Source organism: Equus caballus, chromosome 16 (genome assembly GCF_041296265.1).
Source record: "Equus caballus isolate H_3958 breed thoroughbred chromosome 16, TB-T2T, whole genome shotgun sequence".
Lineage (NCBI taxonomy): Eukaryota > Metazoa > Chordata > Mammalia > Perissodactyla > Equidae > Equus > Equus caballus.
In genome coordinates, this window is record NC_091699.1 from 48,438,944 (window position 1) to 48,462,491 (window position 23,548).

Sequence of the window (23,548 nt, forward strand, 5' to 3'; positions counted from 1 at the left end):
CCCAAGAGCTTCTTTATGATTCCCCTGACACATCCCAGACACACTGCCCACTGAAGGTCTTGCAGGTTGTGCTCACCATTGAGCCACCGGGAGTTGTACTGATCTGTGCGCATGGCTGTCTGCTTTCCAAGCGTGCGGAAGATCGCTGCATCAGTGCCCATGAAGTCGATGTACACACCAGCATAGAGTTCCTCGTCTGTGGGTGGGCCGGTGGGTCAGTCAGGGGGACCGCCCTTTGATAGGACCACAACACAGCCCAAATGACCTCCAAGGCAGGGTCCTGTCTCCCCCTCAGGCTCCCCAGGGCACGATCCTATCACCGGTGGGGTGCTGGCTCTGGGAGGACTGGGATTAGTAGCAATTAGCTCTGACTAGTAGCAAGAGCCAATTGCTGTGGTGTAAATACTCCCACCACGGCTGATTTCAAGCTACTAACCTGAGGTCACTGAAAGTGGAGTTGGGAAGAGCTGCCAACAGTATAGTATTTCCACCCCACAGATAAAACAGATGTCAATAACCTCAAGAGCAGAGATAATAATAAAATAGTGGTAAAATAATTAGGAAGTAATGAGTTTTGAGTATTTTTACCTTTGTTTTTAAAGTAATTTATTTAATTCTAAGTTTATAGAATGTTTAATAATAGCTATGCTTAACAGTTAGCTCACAAAATACCTGAAAATTTAACAACCATGCTGGCTCTAGCACTCCACTCATGTCTTCCCTCTAGACTCCCCAGGGCAGGCCCAGTCTTCCCCCATCAGACTCCCTGGTCTGGGCTCTGCCATCAGGCTAGGAACCTTATCACTCACCAAGAGGGGAAGGATAATGCCTACCCTCTGCCCCGGGGCCTTTCCCAGGCTTGGAGGTAGCACAGCGCCCTGCAGCTGCTCTGAGAGGCAGACCGGGTTGGGCAGCCAGAAAACAGGCAGAGTGCAGGGGCCAGGGTCAGTGGTGGACTCACCCCACCGGGAGGCAGGGGCAGCAGCTGCTCTAGAGGCCCCAGGCAGGACCCCTCCTCAGAGAACATTCCCCCAACTCTCCCAGACACCTGGCCAGACCAGAAACAAACTCCCCCGAGCTGGTCACAGGGCCAGGACCTCCATTGGTGCTTCCTTGTGGGCCTTTCTCAGCCTCCAGAACCGAGAACATGTTATGGGACCACCTGCCTTATACTACCCCTAGTACAGACTCAGCTCATCTTCTCTTCCGGGTGCCTGCAGCCGGGAGAATTCTGGCCTTTGCATGAACCACACTGTGGATTTCAGAGTAGGATCTGGTCCCCTTGGCACTCCATCTGAGAGGCTGGATGGAGGCTTACACCACCTTGTTTCCGCCCCTCAGTTCACACTAGGGTCTGGTCTGTACCCCTCTCCCTGCCAAGTGGGGCCCCATTGGGGAGGTTCAGGGACGGCATGTTCACTATCTCAGCCCTGGGGTGTGTTGGTACCATGCCCCCCACTCCAGAGGCAGAGGCCACACCTTCAGGCTGTAGAACCAGGGTGGGGTGGGGGCACTCACTGATGAGGGCTGAGGCTGTGTCCAGCTTGGGGTCGTACGGACACTTGCCCTTCCCTGACTCGAGTCTCTCAGGCTCCAGGTAGAAGATGTAATCCTGCAGGGCAGAGGGGGACTCAGCATCGTCCAAGCTCGTCCCAGAGCCGGAAAGGGCAAGGGTCATCCCAGGGTGAGAGCGAGTCCCCAGGGACACTCCTGAAGCCACCTCCCTTCAATCCCCACATCTCTTTGGGTTTTAACTGTCTAGCCAGGTCTTCCGGGGTAGGGCCATGCTGAAAGTTCCAAGGGAGGGATTTCCTGATCCCAGGTCTCAGATAAGACCTGGGAATCAAGTCTCAGAGGACTCTGCTTTGGGGGCCATGAGAGGGGCATGGGATGGGCTTATAGGGGCCGAAGCCTGTCCATGCCCACTGGTTCTGGAAGACTTTGGCCATAGCCCCCTTGGGCCACAGAAGCACAACTGTGAGCTGTGGCTGCCTGTCCTGGGCCAAGAAGGGGCTGTCAAATTGACCAAGGTAGGAGGTACCGGCCAAGGGCCTGGGATCCTGTCCTCTGCCATAAGGTCCCTCCAGGTCAGAGGGCTCTGAAGCCACTGCTTCCCCAGGCTTTGTGCCCTACCTGTGGTCCTCAGGACAGACTAATAGGCCATGGCCTTTTTCCTGCCCCTCAGCAGAGCCCCCAGCTCCACATGTCTCCCTAGAGAGCCAGGAATTGAGGGGTCCAGCCCAGACCACATGGAATTCACAAAGCCCCCTGTGCCTCCCAGCCCAGCCTGAAGATGCCAGGAAGAAGGTTGGTGGAGGCACTGGGACCAGGGTGAGCTCATGGGAAGAAGGGAGGGAAAGCAGGGAGGCACAGAGGCAGGAAGGAGGTGGCAGCAGGTGGCAGGGATGGCGATGGGAAGGTGTACACAGGCCCGCTTCCAGTTCCACTCTGCACACATGACTTCCTGCACACGTGGGGCTACACACAAAGCATAGCAAACATCACTGGCAGCACACGGAACCCACTGCTCACGCCCTAGGCACCACACACGCAGAGTCTGAGCAGTCCCACTTTTCAGCACTCCCTGCCACAGACACTCATGCTCAAGTGCCCACTTGCTCTATCATTCACCGGCAGCCCCAGCCCCCCCAGCCCAGTCCCAGGTCATGACTAGTGGACAGACAGCTCTGTCCCTCCCACCCCCGGGGAAGAGAGCCCCAAGCATGTGAGTGTGCAGGACACCTGTGTCAACCGATGACCCATGGGAGGCATGGGGCATGGGCACCTGAGAATAATGTGTCAGACTGTACACATGTGCCATGTTTCCACTCTGGGTACTAAGAAAGATGTGGGTTTGAGAGTACACAACATGTGCCCAAGAGTATGTTGATGTGTACCCATGTGTGTCTACACACGTGTTATGAGACTAAGGCACAGCTGTCCCCAGGGCTCCTGTCTTCCCCACCTGGTGGCTTCATGATTTCTTGCCTGCAGGGGTCACAGTGAGGTTGACATGAATCCAACTGGGAACGCCTTCAGAGCCTGAGGGCACTAGAGGGGAAGGAGTGGGGTTGGGGGCCCAGAGATAGAGGGAAGACTGCGGGGAAGCTGGCCTAGGTACAGATTCCTGGCTGGCAGTACTGCCTGGAGGGCCTGGAGGGATGAGGCCCACCTGGCGTGGGGCCGTGGGCGTCAGGCGGAAGGTACCATCCGTGGCTCTGTTGCCTCGGCCTCTGACCACCTGCATCTGGGTCCAGGACATGGCCTGAGAAGATGAGGAACAAGGGTTAGAGCCAAGGGTGGAAGGGGCTGGGGGAGCGGACTTGGGCTGCCAGTCTCTCACACCACACGTGCCAGGCACACACGTGAGCACTTGGGCCCCAGAGTACATATATGCACCTGTAGGTGCACACACACATACAGCTTGGTGCACGCCTGCACACATGTGTCCCTTTGGTCCAATCACTTTCACACATGCTCTACAAGGTGGCACCAGCTCACACACATGCCCACATGGAAATGGAAAAGGGCAGAAGCGGGCAGGGTGGGGCAGAGCTGAGGAAGTGGCAACTCTCCCCCAGGTTGTGGGACGGAAGCTGATCCAGGCATCCAGTCTCCTGAGGCTGAGGCCCCCTCCAGGCCCCCTGGCTTAGCTGCAGGGGCACGGTCCACAGGCATAGCCAAGAGAACTACTGCCTCATATGGAGCAAGTGCTTACTATGTGCCAGGCACAGTGCTAAGAGCTTTGGGAGTGTTAGCTCTCTGCCTTCTCCTCACACCAACCTGTGAGAAAGGCAGCTATTAGCCCCACTTTCAGGTGAGAAACTGAGGCTCTGAGAGGTGTAAGGAGTCACTCACCCAAGGTCACAGGGCTGGGAAGTGGCAAGGCTGGGGCTCAAGCCCATTCTCCCATCAGTGATAACCCTGGAATGTAGCCACCAATGGGGGCAGCAAAGGGCCTGGGTGGGTGGGGCTTACCTGGGCACGGCGGCCACGGTTTACGTAGGTACACATGGGGTTGTAGGCGCCGGTCCCACACACGTACAGGTGTGTGCGGTTCCAGGGCTGGATGAGCCTGACGAAGTTCCCACACTCACCCTGGGGTGGGAGGGAAAGCCAAAGAGGTACCCGGATGCCTGCCTGGCTCCACTGCCTCCCTGGGGTCACCTGCCCCACTCCCCATTTCCCATCCCACCTGTGGACCCCACCACACTCACGTTGCCATCCTTGCCTGAGAGCACGCACTCCTCAATGCGCTGTGGGGAGGCTGCCCAGTGGATCTGCAGAGATGGAGATCAGAGGGTACAGCCTGCTGGACAAGGCCGCCAGCCCCGGGGCCCTGTGTCCCTCATCCCCCACCCAACATCTGGGCTGGCCCTTACAATGAGGGGCTCTCGGTTGATGTCGTGCAGGTCCAGGGATAGCACGTAGTCCTTGCTGCCCACATACATGCGGTCGTGGTCCTCGTCCTTGAGTAGGATCCGGTAGTCAGTTGTGTTGAGCAGGAAGTTAAAGAAGTGGGCAGTCCCTGTGGCCTTAAGCTCTGTGAGTGGAGGGCAGGGCAGCAGTTGGGACCCTCAGAGATCATCCAGCCATACCCACTTTGACAGAGGGGAGACCTCCACCACACAGTCATTTTAAACCCCCAGCTTCCCCTCCAGGGCCTACTTAGCTCCCTCTCTAGTCCCTGACATGCTGGAAGGAGAAAGTGGGACAGGTGGGCAGGCCAGGGTAGGGGCCATGCCCAAAGCTAAAGCCCTGATTCATCGGCAGCCCTAGCCGGTCTCTGGGTCCCAATGAAAGGGCAGTGGGCAAGGGCCAGGGCGTGTGATGGCATCAAAGAGCCTTTATTCAGGTGGGGGTTAATGCTCCTATGCTCAGGGTGGGGCCAGCTTCCCACAGGGGCCTAAAAGGGTTAACGAGCAGGGGAGTGGGGGGCAGGTACATCCAGGACAGCCTGTAGATGCTGGAACAGAGGCAGGATGCCCTGTCCTCACCCCAGCTGCCCACCAGACAGAGGGCAAAGCTGGCACACAGCAAGGTCCCACCTTGTCTGAGTAGGTTAGCCAGGACACCAGAAAGCCCTGCTGGAGCCATACTGCGTAACAGACTTTGGGTTTCCCTCAGATCTCACTGGGCTGCTAATGGTGGAATTCTCAGGCCACTTTGAACTAGCCAGGGACAGTCTTTCCCAGGAAAGAGACCCTCCCCCTAGTGCTGCAGTGTCCTGGGGCTGGGGGCAGGTTCCAGCTGAGTCCTCAGTTTCTCTTTTGCGTGAGTCTGGCAGCCTTGGCCCTCCCACCCCCAGGTTCCTGGAGGAAAGTCCTCCTTCCTGGGGTTGAAGGACGGGAGGGAACTTAGCAGGTGAAAGGTCAATGACAGACATAGGACTCCAGGAAGCTTGGGAACTTTCCTCTGGGAGGGGGAGAGCCAAGGGGTCCCCTTGGTAAGCCCCTCCTCCACCCACCACCAGCTATTTTTAGCTCAGCAACAGGGGGAAGATTGTAATGAGGCTGATGAATATTCACCAGCACAGGAGGCTTGAGATGGCAGCACACAGAAGAGCACATGCATGTACGCACATGGCCCAGGTATGCACACATGCACACACATGTCCTGCACAAGATGAGGCATTCACCAAGGGGATCATCCATGTCCCATCTCCCCGCCCCACAGGTGGTAACCCATTCCACAGGTGGTAACCCATTTCACAGGGTCAATCAACGGGGAGGCGTGGAAAGGGAGAGCAGCTGGGAGCTGAGGCCCTAGACACTGCCCGAAGGTGGGACCAGCAGGTGACCCTATCCCATCAATCAAGGTCACCCTCCACTCAGGCAGCTGTCTCCAACTGGCCTGGCTGACCCTGACCCCTGCTGTGTGCTGGGGACCCTGGTGCAGAGTTGGAGGGGCTGTGCCTGAGAGCAGCTTTGGATGAGAGCTCCAGGATGAGATGGGTATATGAGGTGGGCTGGGAGCCAAGGGACTCCCACAGCAGACCCACAGCCCCCGTCTGAGGGGCTGGGAGACAACCAAAGGCCTTGCCCTGCGCAGCCCTGACTACATGGTGTCAAAAGAATACAGGTGATGACCTTGGCCAACCGCTGGGACGCAGGGACGCCGAGGGATCAAAGGGCCGATCCCTGCCTGGCTACGGCCTCACCCGCCTGTCCGGCGGTGCCTCTGAAGTCCTGGGCAGGGCAGTCTGGGCACCTGTCCTGCACCTGTTGTTGGGCTACTCGGAGTCCCCCGCCTGGGCACCCAACCATAGTGACAACAGGAAAGTAAATACTCCCATACCCCCAGGGCCAGGAAGTGGCCAGAGAGGAAGTGGGGCTGCCAGCAGAGCCCCCCCAGACTGGGACAGCCCGCCAGGGGTTATTTATACCCTGGCTGGGGGCATGGCCTTCGTTGTGCCCTTACCCGTCCTGCTGGGCTAGGGGCATTCGGGGGGCAATAGAGGGGAGGGAGGCAGAGGCTCAAGTGGGCATCTTCGGACACAGGCATCTGGGGTGGGGGAAAGCTCCAAACATCGAGTCCCTGGGATGCAACCAGCCATAATCCCTGCCCTCCATCCCTGCCCAGCCTTGGGCCTCTACAATCTGGACCCTCCTCCTCTGCCGTGCCATAACTCCCAGTGCCCAAGCCCCAAGTTCAAGTCTCCTTCCCCAACTCAAAGCCCCAGCACTCCAGGCTCCACCCCCTTCTGCGAGAAAGGCAAGAGGGAGACCACTCAGCAGATGAGGAAACTGACACCTACATGGGAAGCAGGAGACTAGCCTTGATCTGATACTCTACCTCTCAATCCTCCACACCCTCCTCTACCCCTGGGTAGAGGTGGGGATGGAGGGAGCCTCTCACTTAGTCATCAAGCATCTACTACGTGCAAAGTCCTATGCTCACAACATCCAATTTCCAGATGAGGACATTGAGGCACAGAGAAGGGAAGTGACATGCCACAGTGTACGGCGGGGGGTGGGGGGTGGGGGTGGGTGGGATTCCCACCCAGGTCCAGGACCTTTTGGGTCGAAGGAGGGGGAAGCCCAGGCAAAGCCAGTCTTGGTGGTAGACTGCCTGCTGAGAGGGCCAGGGCAGGAAGATGACTCGCACTCCCTCGACAGGGCACATGACTCAGGACCCTCGGGATCCCTCCCAGTGACCACAGGATATGGCATCAATGGCTCTGTTGTCACAGGATGTGATGTTTTGGTCACTGTGGAAACTGTGGTGGGGGTGGGGAGACCCCATGAGGTTGTGTGGGGTGGGGAAGGGGTAGGACCAAGGGTCAGGAATCTTTGACTTTGGCATGGACTTCACGACCCCAGCTGGGGCACTCTGGCTCTCTGAGCCTCAGTACCCACCCCTAGTACTGACATTCAAGGTGATCCTGGAGTGGGGGTTCTGCTCTGATCTCAGGGAAATGCTGACAGCTGAACATTCCTTGGGTCCTCCCCAACCTGTCCTTCATGAGCTGACTCTGACTTACGGGGCAGAGGACAGTGGGAGCAGGTCCCAAGTTCTTTCTCCATGGAAGCAGGCTCCCAGATGTTACCATCTCTTGGAGATATCCACCCTCAGTCCAATCCCGGTTACCCCATTTCCTAGTGCTGGAGTGGGGAGCAGAGAGGGCAATGGGGCAGGAAGGGGCTTCCTGATGACTCATCCCCAACCCACAGGAGCAGAGTAAACCCTGAACAATCCATCCAAACCCAGCCTACAGAGGGGAAACTGAGGTGGAGAAGGGCAGGAGTTTTCCAGGGTCCTAGAGCGAATTGGGTGTAGGGCTCTGGCCTTATCAACTCATGGCTGGAGTGCTTATCTCACTCATGCCAGATTGTAGGAAAGAATCCAAACAAGGGGCCCCAGGACAGCCCTGCACGCCCAGCTCCAGACAGGAAGGCTGAGCTCTGGGGAAGAGTGGTGCTCACCTCAGGTCACAGGGTAAGGAGTGAAACTGGCGTCTTTCCTCCACCACCCCCACCACAGGGCAAAGGAATTGGGGGCCTTCAAGTGGCCCTAGTGTCCTGCTCTGACACCTGTGGTGTTAGCAGGGCTAGATCCCACTAGCACCCAGCCTCCCTAAGAAGCAGGGACTTGGGGCAAGGCATCAGTGTTTATAGGGGGGAGGGTTGACATAGACCTAGCCTGGCCATGTCCTCAGGCCAGTCCCCACCTCTGCTCTACTTGTCCCAGGCCCAGTTCTGGTAGCAGGAGTGTCACCCCTCCCCCATGCCCTGGTAATACCAATAGAGGGGCGGGGGAGCGATCGAGGGTTCTGTAGGTGTCGGGACTCAAGTCTGGATAAGCTTTGACCTTGGAGAGGGCAGGTGGATGCCTGGGTGAAGCATCCTGGGAAAGGCTCTCCACCTCCATACCCTCACCAGGCTGGGCACAAGTTGGGTGGGGCGACATCCGGGAAGGCTTTTCCCGTCATCGGGAAGGAAGAGCCTTTTCTGGCATCAGATACCTCATTTCCGCAGCCATTCCCAGCCTCTAGCACTCCCTATGGCCATTAGATACTCAGGGTCCCAGCCCAGAATGGCCTGGCAAAGGTCCAGAGGCAGGAACATTCTCAGTGGACAGAGGACTTAATCCTGGGGGTCTCCGTTTCCTCATCTCTGGGAAGCAGCTGATGATGCCTTGCTTTAAAGGAGGTAGTGGGCAAGGACAGCACTGAGGAGGCGTTTCTGAGGCCCTCACCCGCAGACTGCAAGTGGGCGGCCCCTGACCCCTGCTGCCCGTCTCTAGGACACCAGGTCTATTGCTAGTGAGGCAGGGGCTGCTGCAAAAACCAGGGTCTTGGAGCAGAGGTGGGCACCCCGCCCCCTTGGTTACAGCCCCACAAAGCAGCAGGCCCTGACTGACAGCATCACCTCCTCTGGCGGTGCTTGGGTACTAGGGGGTGATAGACAGGTCCCTGAAGCCCAGCCCTGACCTCTGACCTCATCTGGGCTAGTGCAGCCCTAATCCCTGAGCAGAGAAATGAGATTGGGGGTGGGGATGGGGGTGCTAGCCAGGGTCTTTGTCAGTGCTTCATCTTCCTGCCCTTCTGAGGAGGGAAACTGAGGTGGACAAGGAGAAGGTAGCAGTGGCAGCAGCAGGAGCGGCAGGGTTCAGCCAGCCACTGACACTCGCTGTGGGCTCTAGGGAGGGGTGGCCCACAGCCCCTTTAGCACTCTCCCAAAGCTGCAAGGGGCCCCAGAGGAAGGCCAGGAGCTGGGCTGGCCCCCTGGCTCCGGGCCTAATCCTCTTTTAATGAGCGGCCAGCCGGAAGGCCTCAGCCCCTGGCCACAGCCCTAAAACACTGGGAGCCCCAGGCAGGCTGAGCTGGGGGCAGGGCAGCCTCAAAGCCTTTGCATGCACCTTTGCCCCTGCTCAGCACACCCACCCAATATCCCAATGCCAAGACCCCAACACAAGCCAGGCCAACCCAGGGCCCCAGCATCTGACAGCTGCCTTGTGCTCCCACAGACCCTCTCTTGGGCATTTACCAATTGTTCAGGTCTAGGTCCCACATGGGGCCAGGCAGGGACACTATCACTGCTGATCCAGGGGCTGGCTCTCCTAGTCCCTTTTCCCCTCGGGATGTTCTGGATAGAAATCACTAGAAGCCAGACCCAGGGTTTTACCTTGGGCTTCAGGGCCTCCTCCCTGAGGGGGTAGGTTCCAGGTTCCTCTGGCCCCAAGCCCCTCAATATCTGTCCCCTGCAGTCCCATCCCTGGGCCAGGCTCTCCAGATTAGAGACGCAGAGGCCTCCCCAAGAGTGATCCACACTTGCCCCCCATCCCCTAGGCAGGTGAGCCAGGTCGGTGCCAACAAAACCAATTACAGCCGCTCTCACCCAATTAGCAACTAATTATGGCCTCGTGGTCCATTCAACATAATTAACATGTAAATGACTCGGCGTGTTTATATTCAATAACTGCTCTGATTGAATTTAATTTAAATGTCTGCACTGGGGACCCAGTTACCGTATTTCACCACCTAGAGCTGCCTCTTTCTGGGAATGTCCTCTCCTGCAAGGGAGAAGGACCCAAGGCCAGCATGGAGGGTGAAGGGGCAGGCGCCACGACACTGGCCCAGCCCTGGTGAGGGCAGGGATGGTTGAGTCCCTGCATCCCTGACACTCCTATCCCGGGGTACAGGGAGGTGGTGAGGTCGGAAGAGCCCATAGTGGAACCCTCAAGATGGGAAATACTCTGGAACAAGGGGCCCCTTCTTAAAGGCCACTGTAAACATCCCAGCTGTTCAGTAAACATTAAGCCAGAGCTGAGCTGGAGTCACCCAGCTGGGCTAAAGCTCTGCCATCAGCTTCCCTCCCATTTCAGGGACTGAGGGCCGGGGCCGGGGGCCAGTAGGCCTAAGCCTGCTGTTCCCACGCCCGTTCCGCTCCAGCGCCCACCTGCTCCACCAAGGAGAGCACAGGCTGGGGGCACAGCTCATCCTGACCCAGGAAAAGTCAGGAGGGAAGGGGCAGCAGGGTCACTCCCTGGCACACACGCCAGGTGGAAACCAGAGGTTCTACATCTCTCTCCCTAAGGATGTCCAGTGACTTTCGACCATTTTGTCCCAGCAGATAGGAGGCTCTCCAGTCTAGGTGCCTCCACTGATCTCTGTCCACCCCCAGGGCCCATGGCACTTGATCATTCTAGATCTGGGCTGGTGGCTCAGGGGTCCAGGAGGTCCTACATGGACACTTAACGGCATGCATGGCTGCCTATGAGAACACCTTTGGGCATTCACCGGCCAGGCAGAGTTCAGAGCTCTAGCCCAGCTTGGAAATGACACAGTGTAGTCAAGAAAACTGGCCTGGAGGGGCAGGGAGACTGGGTGCATGGAGTGGAAGGAGGGGGCCTAGGCCAGGCAAGCAGCTTACACAAGAATGTGCCCCAAGGTGCCGACCTGGTGGTGCAGCAGTTAAGTGTGCACGTCCTGCCTCGGTGGCCCGGGGTTCGTTGGTTGGGATCCCGGGTGCGGACATGGCACCACTCAGCAAGCCATGCTGTGGTAGGTGTCCCACATATAAAGTAGAGGAAGGTGGGCATGGATGCGAGCTCAGGGCCAGTCTTCCTCAGCAAAACAAAAGAGGAAGATTGGTAGCAGTTAGCTCAGGGCTAATCTTCCTAAAAAAAAAAAAAAAAAAAAGAATGTGCCCCAAGAAGTGTGAAGGGGGTGGGCAGAGGGGTTGGTGCTGAGGGGGAGGGTCGTATTGATCCATTTCTCGGGTAGGGAGAGCAGATCAGCACCTCCAGTTCCACAGGCCTCAGGGGCCCACCCCTCCTCCCACATTCCAGACCTGGCCCGGAAACCCCTCACTCCTTCCTCTGCCACCTCCTCCTCCCTGTGACTGCAAAAGATAACAAACTCTCCATGGCTCATTTACTCCGATAAATCAACCAGACAGACAGGCCAGGATGGGCCCGACAAGCTGGTGGGCGTCAAGACCCTCCCCCTGCCTTGGGCTCAGCCCCCATCTCTGGCACCCTCCTTGGATGCCTAGGGTCCCTGGAGCCCCTTCACATCACCCACTCAGAGATTCCCAGGATGTCCTAGTCTTAGTCCCCTCCTCAACACTCAAATGGGGAAACTGAGGCACCATGCAGACAGATGTGTGCTCAGGGTCAGCCCTGGGGGATACAGTGAGGCTGAGTTGGGAGCCCAGGAAGAACTCAGCCAGTCAATGGTCCAGGAAGGCAGTGAGTACTGCACACAGGCCTGGTGCTGGGACAGGAGAGTGTTAAATGACAGTGCAGGCAGCCCTGGGTAGAGCCCCCCTGGAGTGCCACCCACTCAACCTCAGGTGCTGCAGGAGCCCACGAGGCCCCCACATTGTAGCTGCTGCTCTGCCAATTGTAGCGTATGACCCACAGGAGCCAACCATGCTGGCTGAGCAGCAGGTACACAGGCAGCAGACTCTGCCCTTGGAGGGAAGTGAGAGGATCAGCACTGAGCCCTAAGTGGGAAGAAACAAGGCTCTTGGCTGGGGGCAGAGACCTCAGAGGAAAGAGCATGTCCGGGTAGGAAGCCAAGGAGAGGTCAGGATGGTGACGGGAGGGGGAGAGGCAAGGGGGGGATCGGGGAGAGGAAGGAAGGAAGAAGAGTGGGGGAAGGGGCTCTGGAGCTGAGGCCTCACGCTCCAAAGTCTTCCTGGTCCCTGGAGGGGCCTGCTGCTTTGGGGCTGTCTCTGCCCTGCAGAGATGTAGCAGATAGCCAGTAGTTGCCCCAGTGAGAATGCCACAAGTCAGCCTTGCTGAGCTCTCCCTCCCCCACAGTCTGGCCTCCTGGATCCCAGGCCAGCAGCCACCGCCCAGGCCCCATTCTTTGCTGGTCAGGACCAATGGTCAGGGTCTGGAGCCCAGGAGGCCTCCGCCCTCTCCCTGGGGCTTCCCAGCAGGGGGAGGGGGGCAGCAGGCCGGCCAAGATTAGGCGCCCACGTGAGCTGGGCTTTGGATTCAGACCGGAGCCTTCTGGCATCCAGGCCTCTGGCAAAGGCCCTCTTGCTATTTCTAAGAAAAATGCAGCAGGAATCTTCTCTGCTTCTCCAGAGCTCCAAGGCTCCCTTGAGGCATGGCTCAGATTCCCAGGACAGCACCAGGCTAGGCCAGCAAAACATGCTCTTGGCCCAGCTGTGTAGATGCCCAAGTGAGCAACCCAGGGCCAGTCACCTCTAGCACAAGTGTAGGAGCCAGAACAGTGTTCGAGGGGGGGTCATTGCAGCTCATCGTGGGCCCCAACCAGACTGGGGAGCAAATCCCAGGGGGAAGCTCCCTCCAAGGCATCCCCTCCCCAAATTATCTCTGTCATTAGGTTTTTCCCACAATATGTATTTGGTACCTCTGCCATGAGAAAAAAAGAGTTTAAAAACCACAAGGAAAAAATGCAAACTCTACACCCAAGCACCAAAAACAAGACTCCATCTAGCATCTTGCTCTTTCCCCAGCTGTTGCACCACACACATCTGGCCTCTGTTCCTGGCTTCCCTCTCCCACAACCTCCCTTCCTCTCTTTGAGATGCAGCCTCCTCCACAAAGCCTGCCCGGATGCCCAGGGTAGGAATTCTCCTCCAGACCCCACTCCAACCACAGGGCTCAGCGTCCCTCCTGCAGTCCTTTTCAAACACCATCTCCCTCACCAAAGGTTAGAAATCTAGAGGGACGGGCGAAGCAGTTCGAGATTCCTTGGGCACCCCCCAGCATCGTCTCTCACCTGTCTGCCGCCCTCAGTGCAGCACCTAGTTCCTGAGACTTCTTTTGCCAGGGCTATAACTATACTCACAAAGGTAATCCTCCCAACAACACAATGAGGTCAGTACCATTCTTATCCCCACTGTACAGCCCAGGCAGCAGGGACACAGAGGGACTTCACTACCCAAAGGATCCCCACGGCCAGGATGCAAGCAAGGCAGCCTGAGTCCTCAGGGTGCTGCTTCCATGGGGCCACTGCCATCCCCACCTTACCCAGGGGGAAACCAGGGCTTGGAAAGGCTAAGCCACTTGTCCGAGGTCATACAGCTGACATGAGTGGAATGGGGGTTTGTCTGCCTTCGGGGCCAGCCGTCTCAACCACAACCACCATCACCTCTGCATTCTGCCAAATTTAAGTGCCCCATTCCCTTCCCTGGGGGAGGAGCTAGAAGTCTCCCAGGAGTCAGGGGCCAAGTACCCATGGCTCTGAAGACATCACCACCTTAGGAGGGGTCACAGGGTCAGAGGTGCACACGCACACAGGTGCAGATAGCTGGGCGCCCACTCTGAGGCCGCTGCCTCCCAAGCCACAGGGTGAAAGATGCCTTTATGGGCTGAGATGAGATTTTTATCTTGGCGGTTTCTCTTTAAATTCTTTACGATTACGAAGCAGCGGGGGCTGCCAAGGAACATGATTTACTCCTTGAGCATGCACCAGCTCCTTGCTCAGTGCCAAGGGAAGCTGGAGCCAGGGAGGAAGGGGTGGGCGTCGTGCCAGGGAAGCAGAGACGGGGCCTGTGCTGCTGAGGCCCAGCCAGTGGTGGTCCCATCCAAAGCTTCGCTGGACCTGGAAGGACCACAGATGAAGGTTCTAGCCCCTGGCCTGGTTGACTCAGGCTAGGCCCCAGGTAGGTTCTTGGCAAGCACAAGGACCTGTCCTCACTGTCTCCGAGGGCCGATTCCTGACCAGCTGAGAGGTGAACAGCCAGCCCCCAGGACCCAACTCCTGAAGTGGCCACTTCCAAGTCCCCTCCAGGAGTGAGGCAGCTCCCATTTCCAGGAAAACTGAGATCTCAAATACAGGGATCTGGACTCAAGTTCACGCTTTAGGTCTTCCTTCCTCCCTCATCCTGGCTCATCCCAGAATACCTCCTTGGTTTGCTAGCTCCAAATCTGGCTGTAGCTGTCAAAGCCACCTGACCCTGGCCCAGCTCCCTGGTGCCTCTCCTGGCCTCAAAGCTCTTGGGGCTCCTGACCCCTCCTCGCCTCCTCCTCTGCAACTCGAAGCTCCACACCTCAATTTGGTGGCCAGGGAGCCCCTCGGGGGCAACGGTGGGTCCTCCAGCTCTCCAGCCCCACCCTCACCCCTGTGCCGTCAGGTCTGGGGCTGGGACAATGCTCTGTCAAGGCTGGCTAAATACACTCCCACCTCAACTCATATTCATTCCCCCTCGGATGAAGTAAACTAGCTGTGACCCCTTCTAACCTCCAATCTCATTTCCTAACAAGGAGATCTGGCAACTCTGGTTCTCTGACACCACACACAAATAATATAAGTGGTGGCACTGTTCTGGGTCATTAGCCCCCAAGGCTCGGAGGCTGGGCTGAGGTGGTGAGTGGGCAGTGACCAGCACCCAGCCATTCACCCACCACCTTTAGAACATCCTTCCCCACCGAGAAAGCCAGTTATGCCTGGAGTCAGAGAAGGTCCGAATCCCAGGGTTACTCTGGACATAGGAGCCCTTTCCTCTCTTGGACCCAGGTTTTCTTTCGCTGAAAGGAAAGAGCTTCCTAGAGGACCATGATCAGTAGAGGGGTTGAGGTGATGGAGGGCTAGATTTATAGCCTGGAAATAAGTAAACTCAAGTGCTGTTGCTTCTGTGGGCAGAAGGCCTGAGAAGCCTGCCTAGTGTGACCCCAGCTCTTTCCTTGGGCAATGAAGCTGGGAATGCTAAAGCCGGCACTGTGGGATCCTAGAACTCTGTCCCTCGCTCATGGGAGAGGGCTGTGCCTGTATCTCCCACCCCGCCCTCCACTCTTAGTCCTGGGACAGGTTCAGATATCAGGCAGAGCCATGCTCCATCTTAGTCCTGCTCCGGAGAGACTTGGGAAGGCTCTGGGTCTCACGCCTCACAGGAGACCCCCGTCAGGCCTTGAAGGAACCGCCACTTGGTTATCATTATGGGCACCAATTGTTTTTCTATTATTTTCATCTTTCCTGACCTTCCCTGGCAAGGTGACCTTCTGCTCCATCTGCCTATTCCTGCCTCAGTTTCCCCAGTAGCCCAGCCACCTCATGTCATCACAAGACTCCTTTCCCCCACCAAAGTCCTGGCCCCAAGTCCTGACCAAAGCTGGCCCAGGCAGAAACCATATGGGGGTGGCTTCCTGGGGAAAAGTAAACATTTCTCAAGCTGAACAAAGGAGATTGCAGGGCCCTCACACCTCCCTGCTGCAGCCCAAGGTGGGTACCCTAGGGCTTGGGTGTCCCAGGCTGGGGTAGGGGAGAAATTTTTCTCCCAGACTTGGCCATTGACTCTGGGTTAAGGGGTCTCCAGGCGCAGGTAAAGGTGAGTGGAGGAAAGAGGGTCCCACTGGCTAGGCTCTCTAGTCCCAAGCATCCGCAAGTTCTCAAAGAATACCTTGCCTGCTCCTGGAAATAGTCTCCACTTGACCCCTCACTTTTGCCTGACCTGGATGTGCTGCTGTTGGAAGCTCAGGAGATGGAGCATAGGAGCCCCTGACTCTGAGTGAACCTGAGGCCCCATCTCCCTGACACTCTCTTGGCTTTAGGCCCGACTGGGGTGCCCAGGCGGATGAGCAGGCAGCAAGCCCAAGCCTAGCCCAGTTCCTGCCTTTGTCCCTATATCTGCCCTGAGCAGCATGGCTTCTCATGCCAGCACCTCTAGCTTGGAGAGTCTGGCCTGACCAGGCCGGAACCAGCACCTCCCAACTGCAGCAGGACCCAGGCAGGGGAGGGGATGTGCCTAGGCTGAGTCCCTGAGGCCTTATATGCCAGCTGCTATATCCATCCATGGCACAGATAGAGAAATTGAGGCGTGAAGCCAGAGTGACCACCAGTGCTTCTGAGAGCAACCCTCTGTGCTCATGACATGCACCCGGAAGAAGCCCTGCCCCTTTGCCTCTTCCTGGCCTGGCTGTGGCATCCCAGTTACTGTAGGTGTTGGTTTCCATTCTCACTCCACAAACACTTGGTGAGGGCCTACTCCTCACTGAGGGCCACTTCATGTACATGTCCTGGCTGAAACCATCCAGCACGGGCAGATGCACAGGGCCTGGTGCACAGTAAGTGCTGGGCTCCCAGGTGGCACTGACCAGTTGGGTGTCCATTGTCTTTTCAGCCAGTGCGACTGTGAGCACCCCGTCTTGTTCACTGCAGCGTCGCCAGTACTCACAGGGCCCGGTACACAGTAGGTGGTCAAGTACCTGTTACACTAAGTGTCATCTAAGTATAAAACCAGGGCACCAGATCAAGTGGAGAACAGGAAAGGTCACTCAGGGCAGGGAAACCTGTGTATGCAAAGGCACAGAGTCCTGGGCGGGGGGGATGGCCCCAGGCATCCTACAGCCCCACCCCAGGCTGCCACAGCAGTCAGCACCATAGGCTGGCTGCCAGTGAGTTGGGCTTTTCGTCACTGCGGGTGTCGGCTTTAGAGCTAATTGAGAAGGAATCGACCCGACCACCGATGTGGGTGTCAGGCTTCGGCAAGGCCAGGACACCAGGGTTCTATTTTTGGCCTCGCCTCTGTTTCCTGCCTGCCCTTGGCCCTGCCCTTGCCTGAGCCTCGGTTTCTCTCTCTGGAAAACAGGAACAAAAGCCTTTGCCCTTTTGGCCCTGGAGGTCTGAGAAGGTTGAAAAGAAGCACGCAGAGGCCTCCCATGTCTCATCCCTTCTGCGTCCTCTCGTGGGTCTCCAGGGTAACAACAGAAATAACACCCAGAGTGGCTGTCTGGGCTCCAGGGCCCCAGGAGTGTGGAGACCGAGCCACCCCTCCCTCCCCCTGTGGCGAGAGAGGACACTCTACTTCCGCTCCAGACTCTGGGCTGGGAAGGGGATATGAGGGGAGAATCAGGCCCCTTGAAGATTTATTAATGGGCTCTGAGGAATTACACCAGGGAAGGATCGAGGGGTCAGCAGAATAAACATCTCACCTTTCCAGGCCAGGAGGGGGTGCTTTTACAGCCCAAACTAATCAATTCCTCTGCCCATTTCTCAGACCCAGTCTCCTTCCAGGCACGTGCTCAGAAATTCCTTCCCCACTCCCCCATCAAGTTGCAGAGGTGGGATGAGGCCAGGGGAGGGGTTCTGCTGGGGAACATGGGGAGGTCAGGGCTGGGCCTCAGTCAAGCCTGAGGAAGGAAAAAGGTCAGCTCAGCCTTTCACTCCATATGTGTGCCTGGAAACCTGGCCAGTCAGGGCTGAGTCCGCCCCACCCAGGGCAGGAGCTGGACAAAGTGACCCTGGGCCAGAGGAGGGCCAAGGCTGAGAACTCAGAAATGACCCCAGGTCCCCAAGGCCCCTGCATGGCCACTGCCCCTTACCCCAGGCCAAGGGTAGACTCCTCTGATCACACACAACTTCGAGGAAGTGGCTAGTGAGTGAGCTGTCTGTCCACCTGGGTGTGTATACCATGCGATTCACCTGCCCAGTGGGTTAGGGGCAAAGGTGATGGAACTGGGGAACTGGCCTTTCACTCCGAGACCCCAACACATCATTAAAACTGTCCAGTGACTGCCAAGACAAAATGCTCATTGGGGATCTCAGGAACTCAGGCCTCTCACAGCAGCACGCACTCTCCCAGAACTCCCCAGGTGGCCTACCCTCCAGTCACAGCCAATAGTGCCCTCCCTAATTCCTGGGAATTCCTCCCACCTAGAGACCCAAACAAAGGTTCCTCAAGCACCCACAACCCAGCAGAGCAGGTCCTGTGCCTCCAGTTTCCTGAGACCTCAGTGTCTGCCCAACTGCCTGACCCTCCCCACCAGGGACTGCCCAAGGCAGGAGCAGATGCATAGCAGTGGCAAGAAGGGGCTTCAGCAACACAAGTTTGGAAAGAGTGACATCTCCATATCCCCAATTATCACACAGAGGGAGATGCTCTGCAGACCCTAGGCCACCCAGCCCAAGACCCCACATTCTGACTCTAGAAGGGGCCCAGACTCAGGACACTTCTCCAAAATGTCTAGTGGTCGAGTCTCCAGCCTTTCCCAGCCAAGTCACTACCTCCCCTATCCCCCAGCGCACACACACAACCAGGGTGACCCATGTGTTTCCACAATCTGTCCTTTTTTGCTCTGATCTCTCCTCTCTCTCCTGTGCAAGGGGGCCAAGTGCTGCGAACAGAGGATGATTCTGGGGAACAGCAAAGCAGCCTCTTACCTTTGAATGAGAGCCGGACCCGGGGTGTGGCTGGGAGGTGGTCCTGGGTCAGAGTGGCTGGCCAGGCCCCAGTCAGTAGGGAAGCCCAGAGGAGGAGACCAGCGACAGGCATTGTGGGAGGGGCTTCGGGCCCAGGAAGCAGGCTCTGCTGTCTGGACACCTAGTTGGGGGTAACCAAGATTAGAATGCATGAGACAGACAGGAGAGTCTCACCTTACCAACACTTCTCTTGTATAATTCTGCCCAAGGTACCTCAGTGTCCCTATCTGAACAAATAGAGTGATGCACCTATTTGTTACCCACACCCTCAACCTGGGGCCTGAGTGCCCCAGAGTGCAAACCTCACATATTTCCTTGTCCCTGCCTTTGTCTGGGGAGGTTTAGCCGATGGGCCTGAAGAGCAAGTAAGTGGATGTAGCCTGGGGTCACCAGAGTTAAGAGGAGCCACCAGAGACTCAACCTCCCCGCTCCCCTACAACAGAATCCTAAATCCCACTCACAGGGCCCAGCTCAAGCAGGTGATCTCACAGCTCTCTCCAACTCCCGACAGGCTCTGTTTCTTGCACCCACTCCCAACCAAATGGGCTGCTCCTTCCCTCTCCCACCTCAAGGAATGGTGGAAAGGAGGGGTCCAGCCCCTCCTGCTCCAGCCAAATCTCTCCTCCTATAGGGATATCGGGACCTGATTACTGGGGTGGGGGACAAGGGAGAGAGTGGAGGATGAGTGAGGCACACATAGATAGCCTAAAGTGGAAGAGAGACAGCAGCCTGAAAATGAGAGGCAAAGAAGAGCACAATCTACTTTTACTGAAATCACAGCAGGAGGGATCCAGGTCAGACAAACAGAAGGACTTCCTGCCAGGAAAAGTTCCAGCTCTGCCTCTAGAGGGTGAAGAAGGGGAGCTAGGATGGCCAGCAGGTCTGGGATGGGCCTGCAGTGTCCCCTGCAGAACTCCCACACCCCCAGCAGGTTCAATTTTCCATACTATGTTTTTCAAATATTGTCTCACCAGGCAGGCTGGCTGTTGGGTAAACGCAGCCCAGCACCAGTTGTCTGAACATATTGCTCCCTCCAGGCAAAAACCAGCGCCAATTCCCAACCCCCCCACCCAGATGCACAGGGGGTGGGGGCACCAAGAATTACGATGTGAGCCACATCCCCCAGGTCTGCCTTGTCTATTCCCATCGCCCACAGGAGGCAGGACCCCAGGCCCATTTCTAGGACTCTGGGGGGGAGCGGTGAGGAGTACTGTGGCCTGTTGCTCCCTTGCACTGGTTGATATATGCTGGGGCTCCACATCTGACTACCCGGCCCCACTCGACAGACCCTGGTGCCTGCCCTAGACCCACTACTCGTGGTTCCTCAGAGAGGAAGGGCAGCTTCAGGCCGCGTGGTCCACTTCGCATGTGCTGCCCTCTGTGGGAACATCTTCTCCTGAGTGCCTGACACACCTCTCATTTTCCTTCCAGATCCCCCATCACAGATACTCCCTCCTGGGGAGACTGGCTGGGGGATGGGAGAATCAGAACTGGCCCCTCCCCTGGTCTGCTGGGGCACAAAGCTGGGGCTGACTGAATGGCAGGCTCTGATGAGGGGGCAGGTAGGAGAAAGGACCATCACTCCCGGGGTGCACCTCAGTGGCCCCCACTAACAGTTTTGGATATACAACATCCACATTTGCACGCCCACACACGTCCTCACAAGCATGTGTTTGCTCAAGAACTTGATCTGCTGCTGGGGTGGGGCTCAAGGAAGCTGGGAGACACTGTCCTAGCTTGGGGAGGGGAAGATGTAGTCTGGGTCCCTCAGAGAGCTTTGAGTCTATGTATCAGGCGGCTCAGGTTGACTTACCTCCCCCCCTTCCCTGTGACCTCATTTCTCCTGAATCTATTTTCATGGTGACAAGGTTAGGGTCACCAAGGATAGTGTTGAGAGTCCCCCAAGGTATCAGGGAAGGTGGAGGGCCTTGCTTCACTGGCCCCCTACAGAGACCTCCTACAAGGTTCTGGCCCTTTAAGGGGGTGTGAATGGGGGAAGTTCAAGTCTGCTGGGGCCTCAGGCCCAAGTCCAGGTCCCCTCTTTGGCAGCCTGGGGGATGGAAGAGAGAAAAAGAGCAAGAAGGAAGAGAGGAGGAGAAGGGCAGAGAGAGAGAAGGGGAGAGCGTTTCTACAGCCGCTTCCCCTCTGCCAGCCCCTAGATGCATTGCACTCAGCCCCAGCCCCAGAGAAGCCCCCAGTCCAGCAGAGGCCAGGTGGGTGGACAGAGAAGGAACAGCCACCGCCGCCTGGGAGCCCACCAGGAGGAGAGCAGAGAAAAGAAGGAAAGAAGGCTGGCGGGAGGGAGCAAGGGAGGGAGCAAGGGAGGGAGGCAGGAGGGAGGGAGGAGGAGAGAGGGAGGAGAGAGGGAGGGACAGAGGAGAGACGCTCGAACAAAGAACCGAGGAGCTGGGGCTGGCAAGGGGTGCAGGGAAGGGCGGCCTGAGGAGGGGTCCGGAGGTACCTAGGGGCAGGGCAGGGAGCTAGATGGTCAGATTGTCCAGCCTGAACCAGACCTCCCAGGCTTGGAGTTTGGGGGTGGGGGGGTTGGACAGCCTGTCTCAGGGAAGGGAGATTGGCTCCTGTGAGCTAGGAACTGCCTGGATGGAAGGGAGGCAGGAGCAGGGGCTGCGGGGGAACATGGGGAAGAAATTATTAACAGCACCCCACCCCCTACCCAGCCCCTCCGATACTGTCCTCGCAGACCAGAGCTCCTTCCTGGCTCCTCGGCTTCCCCCTCCCCCAACACCCCACAGACCAGGAAGCAGAGCCACCCCAGCACAGCTGGGATTGAAATCCCCCCTTTCATGGTCAGGGTTTCCAGTCAAGGTGACCTGGGCTTGGCTCCATCCTCCTCCTCAAGGTATGCCTAGCAAGGGAGGCGGGGGGGTGAAGAGGCTGGGCTGCTGGCCTTCTCTCCCCCAACCCCCGCACTTCGCGACCTGGCTCCTTCAGAACTAAGAGACAGCAGCAGGAGAAGGTGTGCCCAGGGCCCTCATCTTCCAGGACACCATACCCCATGGGTCCAGGCACACTCCCTATGCAGCCCGGGAAAAGGCCCCAGCTCCATCCAACCCTCTGGACTGGGATGAGCTTCCCAACCCGAGTGCAGTTTTCCTGTCTGCAACTAGGACAAGGGCTTTGGGGAGAAAATCTGGGTGAATTCAGGACAGGAACCCCCAACCTGGCCCAGCTCCAGGGCAGACAGACCAGCGCCTTCAGTTTACCCCCCTCCCCCAGGTATTCATGGGCTGGTGTTCACAACAGAGTTACCTCAAGAATCAGAAGTTATTTATCCAGCCAGGCCCCCAGCCCTAGCTCTGGCTGACCCCTCCTGCCACCACTGCCTCATTCCTGAGCCACCTTGACACTCTCTGGTCCCACCTGCTCTAGGAGAGCTCACCAAGCTCCTAGTGTCTCCTGCCCACCTCGCTACTGGGGCTCCAGGCTGCCCACATGGAGGCCTGACTGCAGGCTCTCCCAGCTCATCTAAATCCCACATACAGCAGGGCCCCTAATCCAGGCAAGAGTCCCTGCTGGAAAAGCAAACCCAAGCTGGCAGCTGGGGGGTCAGGGTCTGGCACAGTACTAGGAGAAAAGCTTCGGGGGCTGGAGGTCCTCCTGTCCTGCTGATCTGACAGACCCTCCATGTGGGGGTGGGCAGTATAGCGCTTCCCTTAGAGCAGACGATCTGGGACACTGAGGCACGGCAGGCGTACCTACCAAGGAAGAGCACTGCCTGAGGCGTTCGTTAGTGGGAGGGAGAGCCGAGCCAGGAGAAGGGGCATCTGGACTCCTGCTCCAGAAACGTGGGGGTGTATGGCAGCACCCCCCAGAACCTTACGGGGGAAAAAGTTGCTTTGCACACTGGTGACCCCGCAGGCCATCATCCACATATCCCCACGTGGCCCCGATGCTAAGCGTCCAGGGATCCCCGACAGGTACAGCGCCCACTCCAATCCTGTCAACCCTGAGTCTGCGGGAAGTCCGCTGGCTCTCTGAGCCCCGCAACCCGGACACTTCCGCAGAGTTGCAGTGCCGCGGGTCCCAGAGGGATGGCGGGGTGGCCCGGTCGCCAGCCCGCTCCCTCCCGGTTCCCGTCGCACTCACCTCTGTCGCGGCGGCGGGGCCTGGGCTCCCGGGCGGAGGCGTCCGCGGCAGAGCGGCTTCTGGTGGGGCCGGCCCGCGCTAGCGGCCCCCCGGGGCCATGGCCCTGCCCGCGCCCTCTCGCTGCTGTGCCTGAGCCGGAGTCCGCGCCGCGGCCCCGGCTTAACGGGTTCCGCGGGCTCAGGGCGCGTCAGCAGCCGAGGCCCCGGGCCCCAGCCCGGGCCATAAGAAGGCTCAGGGGCGCTCGGGGCCGCCTCCCCCCGGGTGGGCTGCGGGCGCCCCCTGGCCGGCGCGCCGAGGGCGCATTCCCCGGCGCGGGGCGCGGGCGACGGCGCGCGTTCGGCTTCGGGGCGCTGCGCTCGGCTCGGTCCGTTGGCGCTGCGCTCGCCTGGTTGCTGGACTGGGGCCGGGCGGCTGCGCTGGGCTGCGCCGCTCCTCGCGGCGCGCCCTGGCCCTGCGCTGCGTTGGGGGATCGCCGGACCGCGTCCGCTCGCTCGCTGGATCGCTCGCTCTGGTCTCGCGGCCGCCGGCGGGACGGGGCGCTTGGAGCCGCGCGGGGAGCGCCGGCAATTGGCCGCCGGTGGGCGACATTTGCATAGTGCGGCCCCGCCCCGCCCGCCCCGCCCGGCCCCACCCCCGGGGCGGGACCCGCCCGGCCACCGCCCCGCCCCCGCCCCACCTGTCCAAGGGCTGGGCTCGGGGCTCTGAGGCGGTGGGGTGCCCCGCGTCAGGGGAGTCTAATCTGCACCCCGAGCCCCCACCTCGGCTTTGCGGGCGGCGCCCCGCCCCGCCCTGGCTTTGTCTCTCCGTGGATACACCGCG

General features: G+C 58.5%; 1 protein-coding gene across 2 annotated transcripts in view; it reads right to left on the minus strand.

Moving 5' to 3' along the window:
- The window catches only part of SEMA3F (semaphorin 3F), a 29,378-nt gene extending 6,512 nt beyond the window's left edge, over window positions 1-22,866 (minus strand). Inside the window, exons 1-8 of one of the 2 annotated variants that reach the window (XM_001496513.7) lie at window positions 22,730-22,866; window positions 18,584-18,743; window positions 4,383-4,543; window positions 4,218-4,280; window positions 3,979-4,098; window positions 3,173-3,265; window positions 1,519-1,612; window positions 77-196 (exon numbers count right to left, since the gene is read on the minus strand). In XM_001496513.7, coding sequence (XP_001496563.3) covers window positions 77-196; window positions 1,519-1,612; window positions 3,173-3,265; window positions 3,979-4,098; window positions 4,218-4,280; window positions 4,383-4,543; window positions 18,584-18,695 — 763 coding nt within the window. In that variant the 5' untranslated portion in view covers window positions 18,696-18,743; window positions 22,730-22,866. The remainder of the gene's footprint in view (window positions 1-76; window positions 197-1,518; window positions 1,613-3,172; window positions 3,266-3,978; window positions 4,099-4,217; window positions 4,281-4,382; window positions 4,544-18,583; window positions 18,744-22,729) is intronic. The other variant, XM_005600641.4, reaches the window with a different exon arrangement.
- Window positions 22,867-23,548: the final 682 nt, after the last annotated feature.